General features: G+C 44.4%; 1 protein-coding gene across 2 annotated transcripts; it reads right to left on the bottom strand.

Moving 5' to 3' along the window:
- Positions 1-10,600: 10,600 nt before the first annotated feature.
- LOC113589800 (gap junction gamma-1 protein-like) lies at positions 10,601-20,631 on the bottom strand. 2 transcript variants are annotated; one of them, XM_027029638.2, is made up of 3 exons: positions 20,122-20,631; positions 19,524-19,580; positions 10,601-12,448 (listed from the first exon to the last, which is right to left on the bottom strand). In XM_027029638.2, exon 3 carries the CDS (start codon positions 12,396-12,398, stop codon positions 11,172-11,174), a length of 1,227 nt encoding a protein of 408 aa, XP_026885439.2. In that variant the 5' UTR covers positions 12,399-12,448; positions 19,524-19,580; positions 20,122-20,631; the 3' UTR covers positions 10,601-11,171. The 2 variants fall into 2 exon arrangements, with proteins under 2 accessions (XP_026885439.2, XP_026885438.2); XM_027029637.2 differs by lacking the exon at positions 19,524-19,580.
- Between the last annotated feature and the right edge of the window lie 1,607 nt (positions 20,632-22,238).

Genomic DNA, 22,238 nt, shown 5'->3' with positions numbered 1-22,238 from the left:
CTGACCTTCGCACTGAGCATGTCCTGGCCTTCTTAGAGGGCGAGGGGCTTTCGGGGAAGGAGCGGCAGCGTTTCCTGGGGTTCACTCTGACCCACGGGTTCACAGATGATAGTGGAAATGACAAACGTGAGGGTATAGAAGCAAACAGACCATCCACCAAGGACACGTGCCCAGTGATCTGGTCCCTGTCCGTTAAGCCAACATTCAGAGGCAATGTCTCGGGTTCTACCCCCCTCTGATGCCCTGCGTGGTCGACGTTGTCGGGCCTCCGTTTGGGTCCGTGAGAACAAGCTGATGCTTCATGCTTGTCTAGTGTGGGCTGCCGTGAAGGAAGTGGGCTAGGAGGCTCTCGATCGACCACTACCAGACCCTTCACCGCACTGGCTGAAAAGCCATCCAACCCCACTCTGAAGAGATGGAGAACTGTGCTTGAGAGAGGAACATCATCAGGAACAGAGCTCAGATCGCTATCCTCCGGGCTGGGATCGGGAACAGGAATTTTGGGGTGGGGCAGTGAGGGTAGACAGTCTTTTGGTTCCTCTTCCACACACTTCACTTCAGAGGGGGCTTGAGGAGGGACATTTGAGCTAGGCTCCACTGGCTGAGGTGGAGGGTTCAAAACCGGTCTGACATCTGATGTGGGATCTGCAGTGCCTAGACTCGAAAGATGACCAGAACTATGGGTTTGGAGGCCTCTGGCTGTTTCATGTCTGCACTGCTCCTCTGCCTCTGCACAAGGGTTCAAAGGTGCTGGAGAACCATGTAAAATCCTGTGTGGATAATAAAAAATGTAAAAAAAAATAAAATTAAAAAACAAAACCCAAGAGTATGATTTTTTTTTTTTTTAAAAAGAAAAAAAAAGGAGCTACAAAACTTCACCAGAATTTATTATAAAATGGACAAAATAACTAGGCGTACTTCTCACCTCAGAGCAAGTGCGTCATCCGGTGAATCTGGACGACACACAAAGCCAGCATCAATGCCAGGCACCAGCTGGTCCACTACAGCATAGTTACTAATGTCCAGCACAAAGCCACGGTGAAGCTCAGACTCCAAGTGCTGTTTATAAAATTTTAAAAAATGTAAAAAAGGAGAACAAACAGAGAGAGAGAGAGAGCGTGAGAGAGACAGAGCGAGAGCGAGAGAACCTGAGATGGCTGGTCATACAGACAGAGGAGCTTTATATCATCTCAAATGAAACAGATTAAATTAGTCTTGGTCTAAGGAACCAAGCCGGGATCAGCCATGTTTGAAACCACAACCCTTCTCCTTTTGTTCTCGGCGCCGTGGGTAGACACTGGCAGGTTCATATTCTCAGCCATTACCTGAACTTTCAAACATTTGGTGAAGATGTTTTTAAAAAAAGCATTCCACATTCTAGTGCTGAGCAAATGTTTTCAAAGATGAACCCATTCATCATGAATGACCTTTGTGAAGAGAACAGTCAAGCTGTGAACGTTCCAAGATATACCTGGGTAAGATTGTGGGTTTGTACAACCAGTCTTGTGCATAATAAGGATCCAGAAATCAAACACAGCCTAAGCTCCTCCCACTGACTGTAAATAACAGGCTCAGAGTTGCCCACGTTCTGAACAAGCTCCATCCTCTAGTTAAATGTACTTTGCTTCTTTAACCATCAGAGCATTAGTTTAGGTTCTGCCCTACTGACAAAGATGTTTGAGGTCTAACAAAGCACACCATCGCCTGTCAGTCAGACGTCCTCCATGAAAATGATTTGATGTTCAGTCTGTGTGAAATCTGTCATAACCCAGAGAGCACCGTGGCTGAGTGGGGGATACAGAACCTGGGCTAACAAGATTGTGTGGGCACGCTCACCTGGTCCAGGTGTTGGTAGCTAGTCTGGCAGCACTCGCAGTAGCCTGTGTTCTTCTTGCGTGAAAGCCTGTGGGTGCGCAAGCCTGGTGGTTTCCTGCCGCTGCTGACCAGCTCTGCACTTTTCCTGCTGGGGGAGTCACAGAAACAGATGTTGAGTGACATGCTTATTTGGCTTAAGCACAGAATGTATTTGTAGCTGTTGTTCTTTCTTTGGGGGGGGAATAGAGTACCTGACTGTGTCCTGGCTGGGCTGCGAGTCCCGCTTAGGTCTCACTGGAGCAGGGGTCTCGAAGGGGCTGAACCGCCCTGCGTAGCTCAGAGTGGGGAACGGCAGAGACTGCATGTGCAAGGGTCTGTACTTTCTATTAAAGAAACAATATGAAAAACAACTGCTCCTCAAAAGATTGGAAAGGCAAAATGCCATCAGCTTCCACAGGACACCGAGGTCCAGGTGCCACAGAATACGACCATCGCGCCGAGCAAAGATGACTCCAACATCCACCCCCCCATCCCCGTCTGTGCACTCTCATGAACTGTCAGATCCATTTCTGAAATGCACACTGAACACCTCTTAAGAGAACAATTCTCTTTGTTAGGCAACAGCTGTCGACAAAAGCTTTTGACAGGCTAAGGCCCCTGCCTGTGCTGGCAGCCTAGAGCACTGGAGGGGGTGGAATAGATACCCTCTCGCCCCCAGCAGGAAACAGCCCAGCAGCTCCCCTCCAATGCACCAGCAGAGATCTAAAGCTAGTCAATTAAGCAAACTGCAGCGGCAGGAGCTGAAACGTTAGCTGGTTGATGCACTGCACACTGGGGGCGCTTGAAACCCCGTGCGACATGGGCACTACAGCACGCAAACGCACACACACTGGCAAGGCTTCCGGTGTTGAAGGACTGTATTATATAAACAAAATACAGGGCCTTAAAAAAGTACTCATACCCCTTGAACCTTTCCACTTTTTTCCATGTTACACCTACAAACCTGAATGTATTTTATTGGGATTTTATGTGATAAACCAACACAAAGTAGCAAGTAATTGTGAAGTGAAAAGAAATTATACATGGTTTTTACATTTTTTAATAAATAAAAATCTGTAAAGTGTAGCATGCATTTGTATTCAATACTTTGTGGGACCACCTTTCGCTGCAATTACAGCTGCAAGCCTTTTGGGGTATGTCTCTACCAGCTTTGCACATCTACAGGCTGAAATTTTTGCCCATTCTCCTTTGCAAAATGGCTCAAGCTCAGATTGAATGGAGAGCGTCTGTGAACAGCAATTTAAGTCTTGCCACAGATTCTCAATGGGATTTAGGTCTGGACTTTGGCTGGGCCATTCTAACACATGAATGTGCTTTGATCTAAACCATTCCATTATAGCGCTGCCTGTATTTTTAGGGTCATTGTCCTGCTGGAAGGTGAACCTACGCCCCAGTCCTTAACAAGACTGTATTTAGCTCCATCCATCTTCCCATCAAGTCTGACCAGCTTCCCTGTCCTTGCTGAAGAAAAGCATCCACCAGTATGACGCTGCCACCACCATGTTTAAAGGTGGGGATGGTGTCTTCAGGGTGATGTTCAGTGTTAGTTTTCCACCACACATAGCATAGCACATAGCATTTTGCATTTAGGCCAAAAAGTTCAACTTTGGTCTCATCTGACCAGAGCACCTTCTTCTACATGTTTGCTGTGTCCCATACATGACTGGTGGCAAACTGCAAATGAGACTTCTTTCAGCTTGCTTTTAAAAATGGCTGTCTTGACACTCTTCCATAAAGGCCAGATTTATGGAGGACACAGCTAAATAATTGTCCTGTAGACAGATTGTCCCACCTGAGCTGTGGATCTCTACAGCTCCTCCAGAGTGACCATGGGCCTCTTGGCTGCTTCCCTAAGTAGTGCTCTCCTTGCATGGGCTGTCAGTTTAGGTGGACAGCCATGTCTTGGTAGGTTTGCAGTTGTGCCATACTCCTTCCATTTTTGGATGATGGATTTGAACAGTGCTCTGTGAGATGTTCATAGCTTTGGCTATTTTTTATAGCCTAACCCCGCTTTACATTTCCCCATAACTTTATCCTAGACCTGTCTGGGGTGTTCCTTGGTTTTCATTATGCTGTTTGATCATTAATGTTCTCTAACAAACCTGAGGCCTTCAACAGCTGTAGTTATACTGAGAATAAAGTTACACACAGGTGGACTCTATTTGCCATTTTGGTGACCTTTGAAAGCAATTGGTCACACTGGATGTTTTTAGGGGTATCAGAGTACAGGGGGCTGAATACAAATGCATGCCACATTTTCCAGATTTTTATTTATTAAAAATTTGAAAACCATGCATAATTTTCATTTCACTTCACAATTACTTGCTACTTTGTGTTGGTTTATCACAAAATTCCAATAAAATACATTTAGGCTTGTATGTGCAACATGAATTCCCCCCGACCAAGGCCTTGCAATTTATTAAGGGAACATTGGAGAACTGGTCTGCATGATCATTGGAGAACCCACAGTGTAACACAGTAGGCATGTATTATTTTGACCAAAGTTACCTTTTTTTTTTTAAATCATACGAAACACGTGATTTGTAGAGAATGCCTGACTGGTCAGAACATTTTTTATTTTTAATTTTTTTAAACAGTATTAGTGACATCAGTCTACCACAGCCTTCTGACAGTGGTAGTGCAATTGCCAAACGACTCATGTAAGATTTATATGGTACAGTGTGTGCTACAGACACCATCAGCATCTTACTGACCCTGTAATTTACACTGAAGTAAACTACCTGCAATTGATTACGAGTTGAGGAACCGAGTGAAGTGCAAGCAGCTTCCACATGATTCGTTTTAATCCCACCAGACAACAGCCACTCAGTAAAAGGGCTGTGTGGGATCCAAAGGCCAGGAACGGCCATCCACTGATCATAGCACACAGTGAGGAAATCGGGAAGAAAACTTTTCTGCAAACCAACCCAAAACAGAGAGAGCAAGCTCAAAATGTACCCGATATTGCAGTATGACAGTAGGGGAAACGCATACTAATGAGGACAAAACCTTGACGCGAGCAAAGAATTAAAGCGCAGTCATATACAATATTACAGAAATAAACAATAAAAGTTTCCAAATTAAAAAATAAAAAACCCATTTATGGGCGGGGTTTAGCTCCACAGTGAAACGGACTGGCATATTTACATGAGAGTCTAACTGCTGAACTGCAATACTGAGGTCAACAAGGAAGAGCAGATATTCTTGGGTGCTCTCTGATGCTCTAGGGCTGGGGTTTTGTAGTAGAACTCACCCATTTCACCCTTGGAAAAGGCACTGGGAGACTCAGAGGCCTGTTGTCACAGAGGCTGGCTGACTATAAATGCATCCACGTGGAACTTTTGTACTTTTACTGCAGACAAGAAGGAAGTCTGAGGCCGCTTACCTGCTAGAGTCCTCTACCTTAATGAAGTCCGCCTTAAGGACACCAGCTGCACAGGTAAACAAGAGGGACAGGAGTATATTACCACTTACTAATACTGTTCACTCACCCCCCCCCCCCCCCCCCCGAGTATATTCGCTGTTACATCCCTATGTCTTGTAACAGTGTGTGCACTGCAGCTGAACTGTGCATTTACCTTTGACGACACGCGTCACTGACGATTCTCTTGCCGCCTTGTTTTACATGTGTGACATGAACACACACAAAGGATCAGTAACAGTAATGAACGTTAAACCAACATGGTAGATACAACTTCATTCATAGCACCATCTGTGACCACCCCCCACCCCCCGAGACAGACAGTACCTCTGTCCAACGGCTCCTGAGACAGGAGGTCTTGGCATACAGGTGATCCACAAACTTCAGGAACTCTGTTCAGTGGATTAAGCAGAAGTGAGACAGCGATGCAAAACTGCTAGAAATATTCTGCAGACAGAGACATTGGGTTCGCATAAAAGTGACAATAGCGCCACCTGCTGACATTAGCAGCACTTTGTAAAGCACAAAACCCAGAAAGCAAAGCCACTGAATTTTCAGATACCAACTGTAAGTAATTAAACCAGTTATTTATTTTTTACATATACTGACTTTATGAAAACTAATGTTTAAAAAAAAAAAAGATTAAATTATATATATTAAAAAATGAGCATCTGAGAAAAGCATACCATCTACAGTGACTATCTTCACTCCCCAGGAGCTAGCACTGGACAGAACACTACACCCAGACTTCTCCTGCAACACACACACACCATGAGAAAACATATTTTAAATACCTCACATTCTACTAACACCTCCAAGCCAATGAAGCAAAACAAAAAGGTGCCCAATTTGTGCTAAAAATCTAAAAATAAAAATAGATACTAAGATTTTGTCAGCTTCTTGAACATTAACAAGTGTTTGGCTGTCTTTGTAACGGATGAACAGCCTGTTTGTGTTCACTCCTCCACCACAGTCCTTTCAGAACCTGGATGTTGCACAAAATCAGCACATGTATCTAACCTCCACACCTACATCTGGAACCACTCGGCTACAAAAAGTGTTTCTACAGAAAGTAGCTCACTCCGCGTTCCCTCCAAGCCATTGTATATCAGTCCTGGTGCTGGGGACTCTCTTGCACTGCACGCAGTATGCCTCTCCCTGCTCCCACACACTTTGCTGGCATGCACTGTTAGGTTACCAGCAGGGGGAGCCCTCAGCATTCCCAGGACACAGTAGCTGGGCTCTGAGGCCATCAGCAGTGTGTTGCTGAGTTGGGAAGGAGGCCCCACTCACCTGACTACGGATGGCTTTCTCCAGCAAGGCCTTCCCTCGGCTGCCACAAACCTGAGAAAACAAAGATTTTAACAGAGGCAACAATGTGAGCATTCTGAAACAGTGTCCACTTACTGCCCATTTTTAGGCAATGCTCTCTAAAAACAAAACATAAAAATATAAGTTTTCATAACAAAACCAGATAACATGGGTAATGGTACCACATTATCTTGACAAATTTTGGGTCATGTGAAAAAGACTCCATGTGAGAGATTTGTCCAAGAGCTAGACATCAATATTTGTCCTTTCCAGAAAAGGGTGTGGCTTACATCACCCTCACTACAATCCTGGAATTATGGACCACAAACAACACTAAGTTCGCTTATTAGAATGTCTAATATTTGTTAGAAGTGGAAAAATGTGGAAAAGCATGCAGATATGGGGTATATATATAGTGGAGGTGGTGGTTACCCAGCACACTTGATGTAGGAAACACATGTACACCAAGATTAAGCATTTTACACAGCATCTCCAAATAAGCTTCTAAAGCTGGACACTCCCAGGTGAGTGGCTACTGGCCCAGGGGCGTGGCTACTGGTTCCACCTTTGACAGAACTGCAGACTTACTGGAGGTCTCGGGGTCCCAGGGCACTGAGCGATAATCTGCTTCTGAAGAACTGGAGAGCTGTCTCCTTCAGCTTTAACCTTCCTCAGTGCAGCCTGTGACCACTCTGATGGCCTAGCCGGGACTGCCTCCCTGTTACCCGTGACGACCACACTCACATACTTGTTGAGGAAACTCTCCACCTTCTGCACAGAAAGTTGAAGCAAGATGAGGGCAGACACTACAACCCAGGCAGAACAAAGCCGCACAGCAAGCCTGACAAACATACAACTGACAGAACCAAGAAACCTCCATCCCAATTGCTTACCCCTCCGAGACGGCCAATGAGCTCAGTAAGAATGTTTGATGTGCGGCTCTTCATCTCATCCAGGTAGAAAGACTTTCCCTCGAGTGGACGGGAGCCCGGAGCAAGCGCACCAATCAGGTCGCAAACCCGCAGACCACTCTGCATAATGCCGCCTGCTAAAAAGCATATGGTTTTAACACACATGGCGCCTAGTCTAACGTAAGACTATCCCAGCCCGTCATGTAAATAATATTTCTTTCTCCATCTCAGGAACATTGCAAAGATTAGGAACATGCTGTCTTCACATGATGCAGAAACGCTAGTCCACTACTGTAATGCCTTACTATCTGGCTGTACCACTAAGTGCATAAACAAGCTAGTTCAAAATGCAGCAGCCAGAGTTCTTACTAGAACTAGAGCATTTTATCACATTACTCCAATCTTAGATACTTTACATTGGCTCCCTGTAAAATTTTGTATTGATTATAAAATACTTCTAATTACCTACAATGCACTTAATGGTCTTGCCATACCTTAGAGAATTGCATTAAGACCCACCACCACATCTGCTTAGATAGTACCAAATATATGAAAATCTATCATAGGGGCAGAGTATTTTCCTATAAATCTCCCACACTATGGACTAATCTTCCTGTAAATGTTCAAGACTCAGATAATGTCTCAATATTTAAGACCAGGATGAAAACCTCTCTGTACAGTCAGGCATTTTATTAACTACCTCCCATCGTAGGTAAAAGGTGTAGATCTCGGGGTCTATGGGCATCAAGAGTTCTGGTAAACTGGGATGTTATGATGCTGTCATTTCACCTCTCTTTTGTCACTCAAATCTGTTGACTGAGAGCGGCGGAGTGCTGAAGTTACAGGGTGCCCTCATGCCTGTGGTTCCTTCTTTCCTTTTAGCTGCTGCCATAGCTAGAGCTGCCAGAGTCCATCTTTGCACATTCTAGTTCCCTAATTTACACATCCTCGTACCTGGACATGCCTAATAATCTAGTCTCTCTATCTGCCAAGGTACACCTACCCCTGATGCCATGATGTTACTGAGCCTCAACCCACCTCAGCTGCCATGGCTACTGCCACCAACCCCTGATGTCCCATGTTGTAGTCCACCACACCTCCACCATAGTCAACTACTTCTCCATTGACCTCACAGGATGGAATGGGTTTCGAACACATGCACACCACTGGGACAAGACTAGGACCTCTAGAAAACTGTACTAGATATTAACTGCTTATTTTCTTTTTTTTTTTTTACATTTCTTTTCCCTTAAAATTGATACCATTATGGTGACTGTTGTCGGCCAGAGGAGGATGATGTTTTCTTCTGTCATGCGCTTTGATGACAGACAAGCAAGGCACAGCCGAAGAGTGAAACTTGCAGCAATAAAGGATATATGGCACAACTATTAATGTTATACGGGTACTACTGTTACTACCCTAACGCTACTACTAATATTACTACTATTTCTATAACACCACATATCTTACTACATTTGATAGGGGGAAAAAGAAACATTTTCTGTTTTCTAAATAATAAGACTCAAATAGAAATGTTCAATTTTAGGTCCATCAGTGTGGTTTTATAGGAATTTGCATGTTCCGATAGTTCTGGCTTTTTAAATAAAACATAACCTCCCCCACTCACACTTTAAAGGGCTACTTGGGTAGTCACCAAAGAAACAAAACACCTGAAACGCATACGGGTAACAGTTTTAATTATGATAATTTTCCAGAGGTTTAAATTGCTGGGGTCAAACTGACCTCAAGGATAAAATAAGTTATGTTTATAATAAATCTGAAGACAACAGGAGGGCTAACTCGTTCAGACTGCCTAGCTACAGCTATCTGCATGAGCTGCATACATTGATACGTACGATTAGCCCAAATCTTTAGAACAAACCAATAAAACACTTTTCCTACTTTTCCTTCGATCCCCCAGATCAACGTTATGTTTACATCACTTTAATATTCATTCAACAGCTTCCAAGTAAAACGAAATGCCCTTTCGACACTGTAAGGATTCGGGGTCAATTAACTAGCCAGCACGTACCGTTACTAGCCAAAGCAAGACATTCGCTTGGTTTTGCGGTTAATCGTGAAAGGCTGCAATGCAATTCCTCGTCTCTTAAATCATAGCTATGGTTCATTGGATAAAAGTTTTATAGTTTCACCAGAAACGGTATCGCAGCATGGTGGCTAACTGAAAGAACTGTTCATCAGACGCTATGCTAGATAATGCCAGCTAGTTAGCTAACACGCGTAACATAACATTAACTAGCCAATTCAAAACCAAGTTTTACGTTAGCTAAAAACCTGAAACGATACAAGTACAGCAACTAGCTAAATTTCAAAAAACTTTGGGATCTATTCTTAGCTAACTACTACTTCAATCATATAAAAGCCTTCCCAGACAACTGAAAGTAGCTGGTTGTTATTTAGCTTACACGGCTAACGCAGAGCTACTTCTTAGGTTAGGTTAGGTTAGTCCAGCTATGTTGTTATTCTGTTTGGACTTAAATTATAAAAACAGAAAAGTACGCTATCTAGAGCGCTAGCGGGCTGGTTGCTCTTGCTTGCCACAAAACTCAGCACTGTAAAAAAAAAAACATCTTTAAGATGACTCTTACCTTTTCAATGCACCGTCCTAAGCGACGCAGGCGGCCAGAGCTCCGAGCACCCAGGATAAGAGGTACAGAAGCTTTTTCCAGTCAGCGGCACATAACGATTTTCAAATCCCCCTCCAAAGACTCGATGCACAGGCCAGTCGGTCACCACACACAGCGCCAACTGCCGGCATGGAGGACGAGCACGATTTATTAATTACTAAGGAAGACGTTTATATTTACGAAAAACCGCATCTATAAGATGAAGTTATGAGCACATTTGAATAAATGAAGGATAAAACTATACGAAAACATGTTTGGCTTCTGAGCTAAGACCGTAACGCACACACTTGCTTAATGTATTCTGATGTTACACAGTTAAACTACAATTTTGTTTTCATGTCTGAAAATAGCATGAATGGCCTAGCAATTTTGAAATAACTTGGCATGATGTACAGTGATAAGACGGGGACATACTTTGAAAAAACAAACGTCATTTATTATCTTTTTCCTTACAAAAGAACAAAGCGCATGCATTCACCATACTTCTTTCATCCCCCTAAAAAAGTAAAAAATTAGAGCACACTGCTGTGTGAAGTCTTTTATAACTACACATTTGAAAACAAACAAACACACACAAACAAGCACACACAGCAGAATGCAAAAATGAGGATCATAACAATTCAGTAGAGTAACTGTTCCACACACAACATTTGAACCGGCTTTAGTGTGTACATGTCACTGTTTCAGTTACAACCACACTTATATAACCATCAAAAAGACATAACTATCAAACAATATATAACACCATTCAGAAGAAGGGTGTTTGCAATAAAAATTGAAGGTATTAAACTGAGGGTATACAACTACACATTTTAAAGTATTAAACATTTTAAATGAGACATTTCGCAAACACAATTAAATTACAAAGAGTGAAGTTTTCAATTCTATCCCAAAAAAAAAAAAGAAAAATTACAGTTACAATCAAATCATTTCAATGTATTCAGGCTCTGCTATTGCTGACCCCCTCTGAACATTCTGTTGTGAGGGTTAGTCCGATCGCGGGCGTCAGATCCAAACCTGCGGTTTGCCATTGTCTGACCTGCTGCTGCTGCTCCCTTGGCCTGCTCCGCCTGGCCGCTGCTCTCTGAAAGGCCGCTCCGCCCCACCTTGGCTCCGCCCCTGCGGCCCACACTTGCCCCGCCCCTCCGGCCCGGTCAGCCACATGTCCCTGCGAGTCGACCCTCGGAAGTTCTCCTCTGTGCTACTGTACTGCTGCACCCGCAGCGCCGCCTCCTGGGTAACGTTGGCGTGTTTCTGCTCAGGGGCCACCTCTCCACCCCCAAGCTCGGGCTTCACGCCAATGTCATACCCCGGTGGTGCCAGTGTGGGCGTCCTGCACCATGGTCGCGGGTAGGTCCCGTAGCAGCTGGCATCCGCCGAGCCCACCTCGGCATCAGGTAGCGGCGTGGGCCGGCAGCGGTCCCGGGCGCGGCGGGTCCACAGCAGGTCCAATGCGGTGCCCACACCCACATGCAACAGCTCACAGACGTTGAGCGTCAAACACAGCACCGTCACCCCGTACATGACCAACAGGAAAATGGTCTTCTCCGTGGGCCTGGAGATGAAGCAGTCCACGCGGTGTGGGCACGGCATGCCCGAGCACACGTAACGGGCGGGCACGGCGAATCCGTAGAGGGCGTACTGGCCCACCAGGAAACCCACCTCTAGGGTGGAACGGACCATCAGCTGCAGCACGTACACCCTCATCAGCCCATCCCGCTGGATGCGCTGACGGCCGTCGTGACGCTCCTTGCTAACTGCCCCCGCTCCTCCGAGCCCCCGGGGGACGACGTCACCGCTGCTCTGCTCCTCGGGAGTCTCGTAGATCATGGGGTCTTCCTCCTGGTCCTGTTCGGCCTCCTCCAGGCTCAGGTACGGCTTATGGCTCCCGTGACGAGCTCTGGCCCCGCCCCCCCCGCCTTCCTCTAACCGGGAGATCTTGTTGAGGGCGTAGCCGAGGTAGAGAAGCGAAGGCGTTGCTACGGCAATAATCTGGAAGACCCAGAAGCGCACGTGCGAGAGCGGCGCAAAGGCATCGTAGCAGACGTTCTCGCAGCCCGGCTGCACCGAGTTGCACACGAACTTGCTCTGCTCATCGTAGTAGATAGACTCACCGCCCACGGCCGTCAGCACGATGCGGAACACCACCAGCACGGTGAGCCAGACCTTCCCCACAAAGGTGGAGTGCTGATGGATCTCCTCCAGCAGCCGTGTGAGGAAGCTCCAGCTCATGGTGTGTCAGAGCGGGGCGGGGCCCCAGGTAGCTCCGCCCAATCACCCTGCTATAAACAAGGAAAAAAGACAGGAAGAGGAAGTGAAGGAGCGAATCCCATCACAGCACATACAAAACACACAAACCAAACACAATACAAAACACCCAATATGAAATATAATATGAAGTACACAACACAAAAAAACAAAATAAAACCAGGCTTCTTTCTGACACATTTGCAAAGAAAGAAAATATTATTAGCGATAGCGCACCAGTTTTTCTGGTACTGATCCGATACTGCTATGTTGCATTTTAATGTCAGACAATATCAATACAGAGCTGATAATTTTCTCTAATAACCACAGTGGAGCTGTTTAGGTGTTTGGAGAATTGTGTTGTGTGAGATATATACTATTTTACAGATGTCGTGCATGGACATGACAGATAAATAAAATTCTATAAAAAAGACTTTAGAAGACTAAAGCATTGAGTTTTTCCTTCCATGATCACAGAGTCAGTGTCTCTCTTATTGAGATGATATTTACTGTCTTGGTCAACATCTGCTTAGTTCTCAGCTTTACTGTACTCACCCTCAGTACAACACAAACACACACACATATTAATACACACAAACACAGACACACACACGCGCGCACGCACACAAACACATGTCCTCTCTCTCTCTCCCTCCCTCTCTCTCCATTACCCACCTTTCTGTCAGAGTAATTTTTATAGTGGTATGTTGACTGGGTGCCATTTCATTTGGGTAATGACCTTGAGATAAATAAGCTCTGACTCAGATGATGAAGCATACAAACACATGCTCGTGTGTGCACACACAAACACACACTCACAAAAACACAAACACACATACAGAAACTGATATGCGCACACTTTTGTGAGTAGTCATACCGAAACAGACACTCACACACAGACTCACACACACACACACACACACACAACCTTAAACAGGGCCAGATCCACTTTACAAAGGAATCCCAAATACGCAGATGAAATCTCTTTGTCTCTATCTCACACACATGCCTGAATCTATAAGGAAATTCAATTACCAAAAATCTACTTTCAGGTCTTAATAAAACCCTTTATTTCCTCCCTGTTCCCAGTGTTCTTATTTATCACTGTTGCATGCAAATGTACCCAGATTCCAGAGCTCAGAGTTACATCTTTTGTGTCTGATTTGGGCCCTGACATACAAGATCAAAATGAGTGATTAGAGTGCAGCTGATGAATCCCATCTCACTCAAACTGGGCTAATGGATTAGGGTTAGAGGGTTAGGTTTAGAGGATTAGGGATAGAGGCTTAGTGTTAGAGGGTTAGGTTTATAGGGATAGTGTTACAGGATTAGGGATAGATGGTTAGGGATAGAGGCTTAGTGTTAGAGGGTTAGGTTTATAGGGATAGTGTTACAGGATTAGGGATAGATGGTTAGGGTTAGCAGGTTACTGTTAGAGGATTAGGGTTAGAGGATTACGGATAGAGGGTTAGGGTTAAAAAGTTAGTGTTAGAGGGTTAGGGTTAGAGGGTCAAGGTTAGAGGGTCAGGGTTTGTGTTAGAGGGGTAGAGGGTTTGTGTTAGAGGGATAGGTTTAGAGGGTTAGTGTTAGATGATTAGGGATAGAGGGCTAGTTAGAGGGTTAGAGGCTTACCAGATAAAGTATCTGCCTCCAGAGCTAGAGATTGTGGGTTCAAGTCCTGTCTTTGCTGTTTATTAGTTTGTGGGCAAAGCAATCAGTTGCTCTGAATAACAGTGTTTGCCAAATGCATAAAGGTAAATAATAGCCCTTACTGAATCCTGTCCATCCACGAGCGATTATACTGTCAAGATTATACTGTCAAGCTCATACAGTGTGACATGGAAAAAACACATAAGACCGCAGGAATCACACCAGTAAACATACAACCACTGGAATCACTTGGTAAAACACATATAACCACTGGAATCACACCAGGCAAAACACATACAAGCACTGGAATCACAGCAGGTAAACACATACGAGCACTGGAATCACAGCAGGTAAACACATACGAGCACTGGAATCACAGTAGGTAAACGCATACAACCAGTAGAATCACAGCAGGTAAACACATACAACCACTGGAATCCCAGCAGATAAGGACATACGACCACTGGAATCAGACCAAGTAAAACACATACGACCACTGGAATCACACCAGGTAAAGCTGACTTAAGGAAGGGTGTGACTGCAAAATGAGCCACGATGGTTGTTGAACTCAGTAGATTCCTATATCCTCACTGATTTTTGTTTGCTCTCTGTACATTTATACCGAGTATCACGCTCTCGTTATTCCAGATGACATCAAGTATGGAAATGAAGTGAGATTTAACTGTGACGTGCGGAGGCAAAGCAGGATGCAGCGACGAGCCATGTTTAACACAACAAAAATTTATTTTTACACAAAGACAACACCGCGAACTAACCTGGTTTAAACATCGACACACCTATACTTAGACACAAGACTTATATACATACACACTAACGACACACAATAAGGAGCAGGTGTGAAACACAGGGAGGGCGTGGCCATACAAACACACACGCTTAGCATCACCTCGACTATACATGAGAAAATTCAATACTTAACTGCCTCAACATTTTCAAAACAGATGCGTTTTTCTGCAACAGGTAAAAGATGTACAAACAGCAGTTGATGACAGATGAGAAAGGACTGAGTGGCTAGAGTTCCAAGACAAGCTTCACATGTATGAGAATAAGTCTACACACACACATATGAGGATAAGTCTACACACACATATGAGGATAAGTCTACACACACGTATGAGGATAGGTCTACACACACGTATGAGGATAGGTCTACACACACGTATGAGGATAGGTCTACACAAACGTATGAGGATAAGTCTACACACATATGAGAATAAGTCTAAACACACGAGGATAAGTCTACACACGTATGTCTACACACACGAGGATAAGTCTACACACACATGATTATAAGTCTACACATGTATAAGTCTACACACACATGAGGATAAACGAGAGAGAGAGAGAGAGAGAGAGAGAGAGAGCCACACTTTATACTTCAAACTCCTTTATTACAAGGACAAACAAACAGCAGGGACTGACGCAGACAACACCAGAGCAGACAGAAATCTCTGAAAGACCTTTAGTTTGGACAGTATAATAAGACATGAGTGCTGTTGTGGACAATGTATGTGTGTCATGGCACGGCCCCATCGTCCTAGACGTCTCCGTATGTGTTTGTTTGCATGGCCATGCCCTTCACATGTATCACACCTGTTGATTGTTTTATATCATTACCATGCATGTATATAAAGTCCTGTTTAGTCGTTGGTGTTTGTCAGTGTTTGACCCCACATAAGCAGTGTGCTTCATTGCGCTGAGCTCAGTTTGTTCGTGCTTAGCAGTCTGCCTTGCCGTTTTTGTGAACTTGACTTTTCTTTGTAAACTACATTTTTTCTTCATATTATTAAATTATTATTACCTCCCCATATGGCAGACCCTGGCAATGTACATAGTTCCGTATTGATCGCTGTTTGATGTATATAAAAGAAATAAACCACTGATCACAAAAAACAAATATTTTATTCCCCATTAGGGGGCTTTTTCCATAATGAAGCTTTCTGCTCTATCTGTACTGCAGAGGCCATTACCGCGATAAGGCTTAACAAACAGCCAGTGGACTCGTCAACCAGGAGGAGAGACAGAGCAAGAGAGGGGGAGTGAGGGAGAGGGAGAAAGAGAGAGCGGAAGAGGGACTGAGGGAGGAACAGAGACAGAATAAAGAATGAGTGGGAAAGGGAGAGAGAAGAGTCAAAAAGAGCAAATGTATACTACAGGGCTAAGGTACAGTGTTAATGTACAGTGCTATAATACAGTGTTATGTACAGTGTTAATGTACAGTGCTATAATACAGTGTTATGTACAGTGTTAATGTACAGTGCTATAATACAGTGTTAATGTACAGTGCTATAATGCAGGATTAATATTCAGTGTTAATATATAGTGTTAATGCACAGTGCTATAATACAGTGTTAATGTACAGTGCTATAATACAGTGTTAATGTACAATGTTAATGTGCAGTGCTATAATACAGGGTTAAGGTACAGTGTTAATGTAGTGCTATAATACAGGGTTAATATTCGGTGATAATGTACAGTGTTAATGTACAATGTTAATGTGCAGTGCGTTAATAAAGGGTTAAGGTACAGTGTTAATGTACAGTGCTAATGTACAGTGCTATAATACAGGGTTAATGTACAGTGTTAATGTACAGTGCTATAATACAGGGTTAATGTACAGTGTTAATGTACAGTGCTATAATACAGTGTTAATGTACAGTGTTAATGTGCAGTGCTATAATACAGGGTTAATGTACAGTGTTAATGTACAGTGCTATAATACAGTGTTAATGTACAGTGTTAATGTGCAGTGTGTTGATACAGGGTTAAGGTACAGTGTTAATGTACAGTGCTATAATACAGGGTTAATGTACAGTGTTAATGTACAGTGCTATAATATAGTGTTAATGTACAGTGTTAAGCTGCAGTGCTATAATGCAGGGTTAAGGCACAGTGTTAATGTACAATGTTAATGTGCAGTGCTATAATACAGGGTTACGGTACAGTGTTAATGTGCAGTGCTAGAATACAGGGTTAAGGTACAGTGTTAATGTACAGTGCTAATGTACAGTGCTATAATACAGGGTTAATGTACAGTGTTAAGATAAAGTGCTATAATACAGGGTTAAGGTACAGTGTTAAAGTACCATGTTAAAATACAATGCCAAGATACAGGGTTAAAGCACAGTGTTAATGTACAGTGTTAAGGTTTAGTGTTAACATACAGTGTTAAGATACAGTGCTAAGATACAGGGTTAAAGTACAATGTTAACATTTAATGTTGAGGTACAGTGTTAAGATTCAGGTATAAGGTAGAGTGTTAAATTACAGTGTAAGATACAGTCTTAAGGTTGCCCAGGGGTCAATGGTAGCTTCAGGTTAAACCACTGAAACATGGACATCGGTCCATGACTGTACGCAGAGCACTGTTGGTCAGCACATCTCTTTTGCATTGTATTCTTTTGGTTGGGCGACTCGTCTACGCTGAAAAACACAGTTCCCTCCATCTACACTGATGGGGTTCATGCTGGGTAGGAGTGTGGAAAGCAGTTCATGCACCATCAGTTGCAGACTGGCAAAATCTGCTTCTCTCTGCTAGGCAGGACAGAACGCTATGCCTGGAAACAGGAGCGATTTCTTCACTACGTTGATGGTCCATAACGGCAAAATCTAGGCTGCCTTGTCACCGGTTTGCTTGTAACAAAGGGAGAGAGAGAGAAAGCGAAAGAGACAATGTTTTATAATCCCCTGGGTACAGTCACTCATGGTGAGACTGTGCTGAGATGTAATGTCTGTGCTAAGCTGTAGTATCTGGTGAGATTGTGGTGAGTTGTAGTGTCTGGTGAAACTGTGGTGAGCTGTAGTGTCTAGTGAGATTGTGGTCAGCTTTAGTGTCTGGTGAGACTGTGGTGAGTTGTAGTGTCTGGTGAGACTGGTGAGCTTTAGTGTTTGGTGAGATTGTGCTGAGCTGTAGTGTCTGGTGAGACTGGTGAGCTTTAATGTCTGGTGAGATAGTGCTGAGATGTAGTGTCTGCTGAGACTGTGGTGAGCTATAGTGTCTGGTGAGACTGTGGTCAGCTTTAGTGCCTGGTGAGACTGGTGAGCTATAGTGTCTAGTGAGATTGTGGTGAGCTGTAGTGTCTGGTAAAACTGTGGTGAGCTATAGCGTCTGATCAGACTGTGTTGAGCTGTACTGTCTCATTGTTCTCATTACTGCATAGTTTGTGTAAAATGTCAAACTCAACAACAACAGTCATATCCCATTTAGTGGAGTATGAAGTGAAACGCTTCACACGAATTCCCCTCCCCTTCTTATCATTATCATCCCCTTCATATCTATTTCTTCGCCTCCCCTCTCTGTCTCTCACGAAAGCTGAAGGGAGACGCCCACCCAGGACTCAAATCCAGGCCCGGCAGGAGGTAAACACGACCTCTGACCACCAGACCAAAGCATAGCAGCCACAGGCACACTGTCTCTCTCCCTTTGTCACTCTGTCTGACTCTCTCCGTGACATGTTCCCTGCCTTTCTCTCTTTCTCTCACTCTCTGTCTTTCTCTCGCTCTCTCTCTCTGCCTCTCTGTTCCTTCCCCCAGTAATGAGTCTGGGATTGTGGGTGTTGACCCCAGGCCAGAACAAGGGTGGGATTGATGAGGCTCACGGCCAGCTGTGGGGCAGGCAGCAGGGCACTACTGTCACCATGAAGAGCCATGTTGTCTGTGCCTGCACAGACCCCAGAATGCACTGAGAGGAACGAAAAGAGCTGGCGTGAGGGGCAGTTGTAGCTCAGTGGTTAAGGAGCTTGACTTGCAAGTGGAAGGTTGCCAGTTCAAGCACCGCCAAGTTACCACTGTTGCCGCTTAACCCTCAAATGTTCAAGTTTATTCAGTCATAATTATAAGTTGCTTTGGATAAAAGCGTCAGCTAAGTGCTGTAAATGTAAGTCAGGGCCATGGGCCTGAAAGGACATTGGGCACAAGACTGGTACAGCACTGGGCACAGGGCTGACAAGACTGGTACAGCACGGGGCATGGGGCTAACTGCACGTTGGGCACAAGACTGGTACAGCACGGGGCATGGGGCTAACTGCATGCTGGGCACCAGACTGGTACAGCACGGGGCATGGGGCTAACTGCACGCTGGGCACCAGACTGGTACAGCACTGGGCATGGGGCTAACTGCACGCTGGGCACCAGACTGGTACAGCACGGGGCATGGGGATAACTGCACGCTGGGCACCAGACTGGTACAGCACGGGGCATGGGGCTAACTGCACGCTGGGCACAAGACTGGTACAGCACGGGGCCGAGAGGATGCTGGATATTGAGGCTGGGGCAACACTGGGCACAGGGAACAGAGCATGGGGCTGTTAGATTTACATTTACATTCTAGGATGTGTGTAGCCGACTGTTATATTACTGTTTACATAACTTTTTGATTACATTGTTGATGTTTTCAAGCAAGAAGAGAGATTTTAAAAATGCAGAATTTGGCAACTTTACCTTTGGCGGAGGTCTCGTCTTTCTCTTACTAAGCTTGTCAGTTTGAGAAAATGAAGCCTGAACACAGAATCAGGAAAACGCAATATAATCTTAGGTATGGTTTTATGTTTGGCACCGAGGAATATCCAGAGGACTTGCTCTATACGGTCGTGGGACCAGGAGCTACTGTAACTAGCTAGCTATTTCTCAGGGAGTTTGTTGTGCTAGCTAGATCAGCTAGCTAGAAAACTAATAAAACACGAAAGAAAGAAGTAAGAAAACACGAAAACAAAAAAAAACAACTCTGAAATTAGGTTAAACCCCAAGGAGTAATTGATACGCTAAACCTGCTATCATGGATCCTCTGACAGATTTTTCAGACCCAGTATAAACTCGCTGGGTTAACTAACTAGATGAGTTACAGTGAATGGTTTGTCAAATACAACATTTGCTGCAAGTTTGCTGAATTAACAGCGGGAACGTTACACCAGACAACACGGGTCCAATCTTGGAATTTCCCTTCGCAATGCCACAAATTTACAGTGTTTACTATCCATCTAACTCAGTTAATATGAACGTCACTTCAGTCGCAGTAAAGCTCAATGTTTTAAGCGCTTACCTTCGACGCTTTTCTTACTTTGGACAGTTTTGCAGTGATGGTTGTTGGACGGGTGACTAACGTGAAATCCTCCGACAGTATATTGATGCTCCGCACATTTTGTTCATTTGGTTGCTAACGCAGCCTGTACGAACAATACCATACCAGGTTCTCTTCACACTTCGGGTCCAAAGGCTCGCTAGTCTAACGAACTAACACAGTCTAAATAACCCCGTCCCTGAACTCACCCAGTCCCCGAACTAACCCAGCCTCCTAACTAACCCAGATCCCGAACTAACCGGTAAACCAGCTGGGTATCCTCTCTGGTGCACATTTCTAGGGATACTGAGTGATATGTTGTTCTTTTTTTTAAGTGTTCATCTTAATTTCTTCGTCGAAACATCGAGCTGTTTCCCACACATTCGAGTTTAACAGATGACATCGCCGCCTCTCCTGATCTTTTAACAACTATAAAGCGCGAAAACACAGTTTGCTGCCGTTAAACAGAATACATGTGTGGCTCTCTCTGCACAGGACAGACCCGATTCTGACAAGAGTTCGTGCGAAAGAGCAAAAGCGCTCCCTGTCCTCAGAAACAGGGTATATTCCTCCTACGGACAATACAGAACAAGGGCTCATGGGCTCGACTGCACAGACTTCAGATAAGGGGGTTTGTCGTTCCTTAATTGCAGATATTGTAACTAATTACACTTACAAAATTACCCTACCTGCATACACAAGCTACACAAATTTCCTTAAATATCAGAAGGAGAGAGAGTTGCTGGAGTGGGTTAAGCTGCACTACCTACCTACACAGCCTAAACAAACTACCTACCTACACAAACTACTATACCTACCTACACAAACTACCCTACATACCTACACAGACTACCCTATCTACACAAATTACCCTCCCTTCATACAAATCCTATGCAAACTTCCCTATCTACCTAAACAAACTACCCTACCTACACAAACTTCCATACCTAACTACATAAACTAACCTAAACAAATTACCATACCCATGTACCTATGTACACAACCAACACAAACTACCATACCTACCTAGGCAAACTATTTACTTTTGGGAGGCAGTGGTTTGAGCTGTATCAGCAGGGGAACAGTTTGAGCTGTGTTGGGGGTGTAGTGGTTTGAGCTGTATTGGGGGAGCAGCAGTTTGAGCTGTGTTGGGGGTGCAGTGGTTTGAGCTATATTGGAGTGCAGTGATTTGAGCTGTATTATGCTGCAGTGGTTTGAGCTGTGTTGGGGAGCAGCAGTTTGAGCTGTGTTGGGGTGTAGTGGTTTGAGCTGTGTTGGGCTGCGGTTCCTCCTTTTTTGACAAAATAATTTAATTCAGCACAATACACGTTCAGTTTCCACCAGATATATTCTTGAACTGCACTGTTGGTTAATAATGAAAAGAAAAGATGACAAAAGATTATAAAAGTGTCCAACAATTCAAAAAAGTTTATAAAACCTTTTGGTGTTCCCAGACAGAACTTTTTGCTGATAAGTGTTTACAGAAAGGATTTTATCTGACAGAAAGAAGAGGGTCACCTACTGAGATTAGCACCCCAAAGAGAACGTGTTTTAAGAGTAAACTGGAAAAATCTGATATGGCCCTGTTGGAACACTTAACCCAGGGCGGCAGGAATTACGGGCTAATCAGTCTGGTAAACTTCTGGCAGCGCCGTCCAGAGCTTCAAAGGCACCTCCTCACGGCCTCTGCCACACTTACTATAAATCTCAAGCACCACTCCACCCTCCTCGCGTTTCTATGCCCATCTATCCTCCATCAACACTCCTCCACCCTCCCCATGCCTCTATACTCCTCTAATTGAATGGAGGAAAATCAAGGAAGTTATGTGCATTACAGTCTCCACATGGCCTCACTTGTAAACACAGTGCTTGGGAGGCTGGCCATTGTTGTGTAGGTACTGCCTGGGATGTGCCCTGGTTTTCATTGACTTGTGGAAACTATTAACAATTCTTTCCTTTTGTCTGCATGAGCATTCTGCATTGATTCAGTGTATCAGAAGGGCTGGCAACACCACGGGTCATGCCCCACGTAATGTCACGGGTCATGCCAGAGGTCACACCCCAGGTTATGCCACGGGTCATGCCCCGACACCACGGGT

Source organism: Electrophorus electricus, chromosome 14, assembly GCF_013358815.1.
Source record: "Electrophorus electricus isolate fEleEle1 chromosome 14, fEleEle1.pri, whole genome shotgun sequence".
NCBI classification, from domain to species: domain Eukaryota; kingdom Metazoa; phylum Chordata; class Actinopteri; order Gymnotiformes; family Gymnotidae; genus Electrophorus; species Electrophorus electricus.
Note: the sequence above shows the minus strand (reverse complement) of the source record. Positions and strands in the feature narration are given on the sequence as shown.

Excerpts from the sequence above, each read along its gene's own strand:
- LOC113589800 (XM_027029638.2), bottom strand. The coding sequence starts at position 12,398 with ATGAGCTGGAGCTTCCTCACACGGCTGCTGGAGGAGATCCATCAGCAC.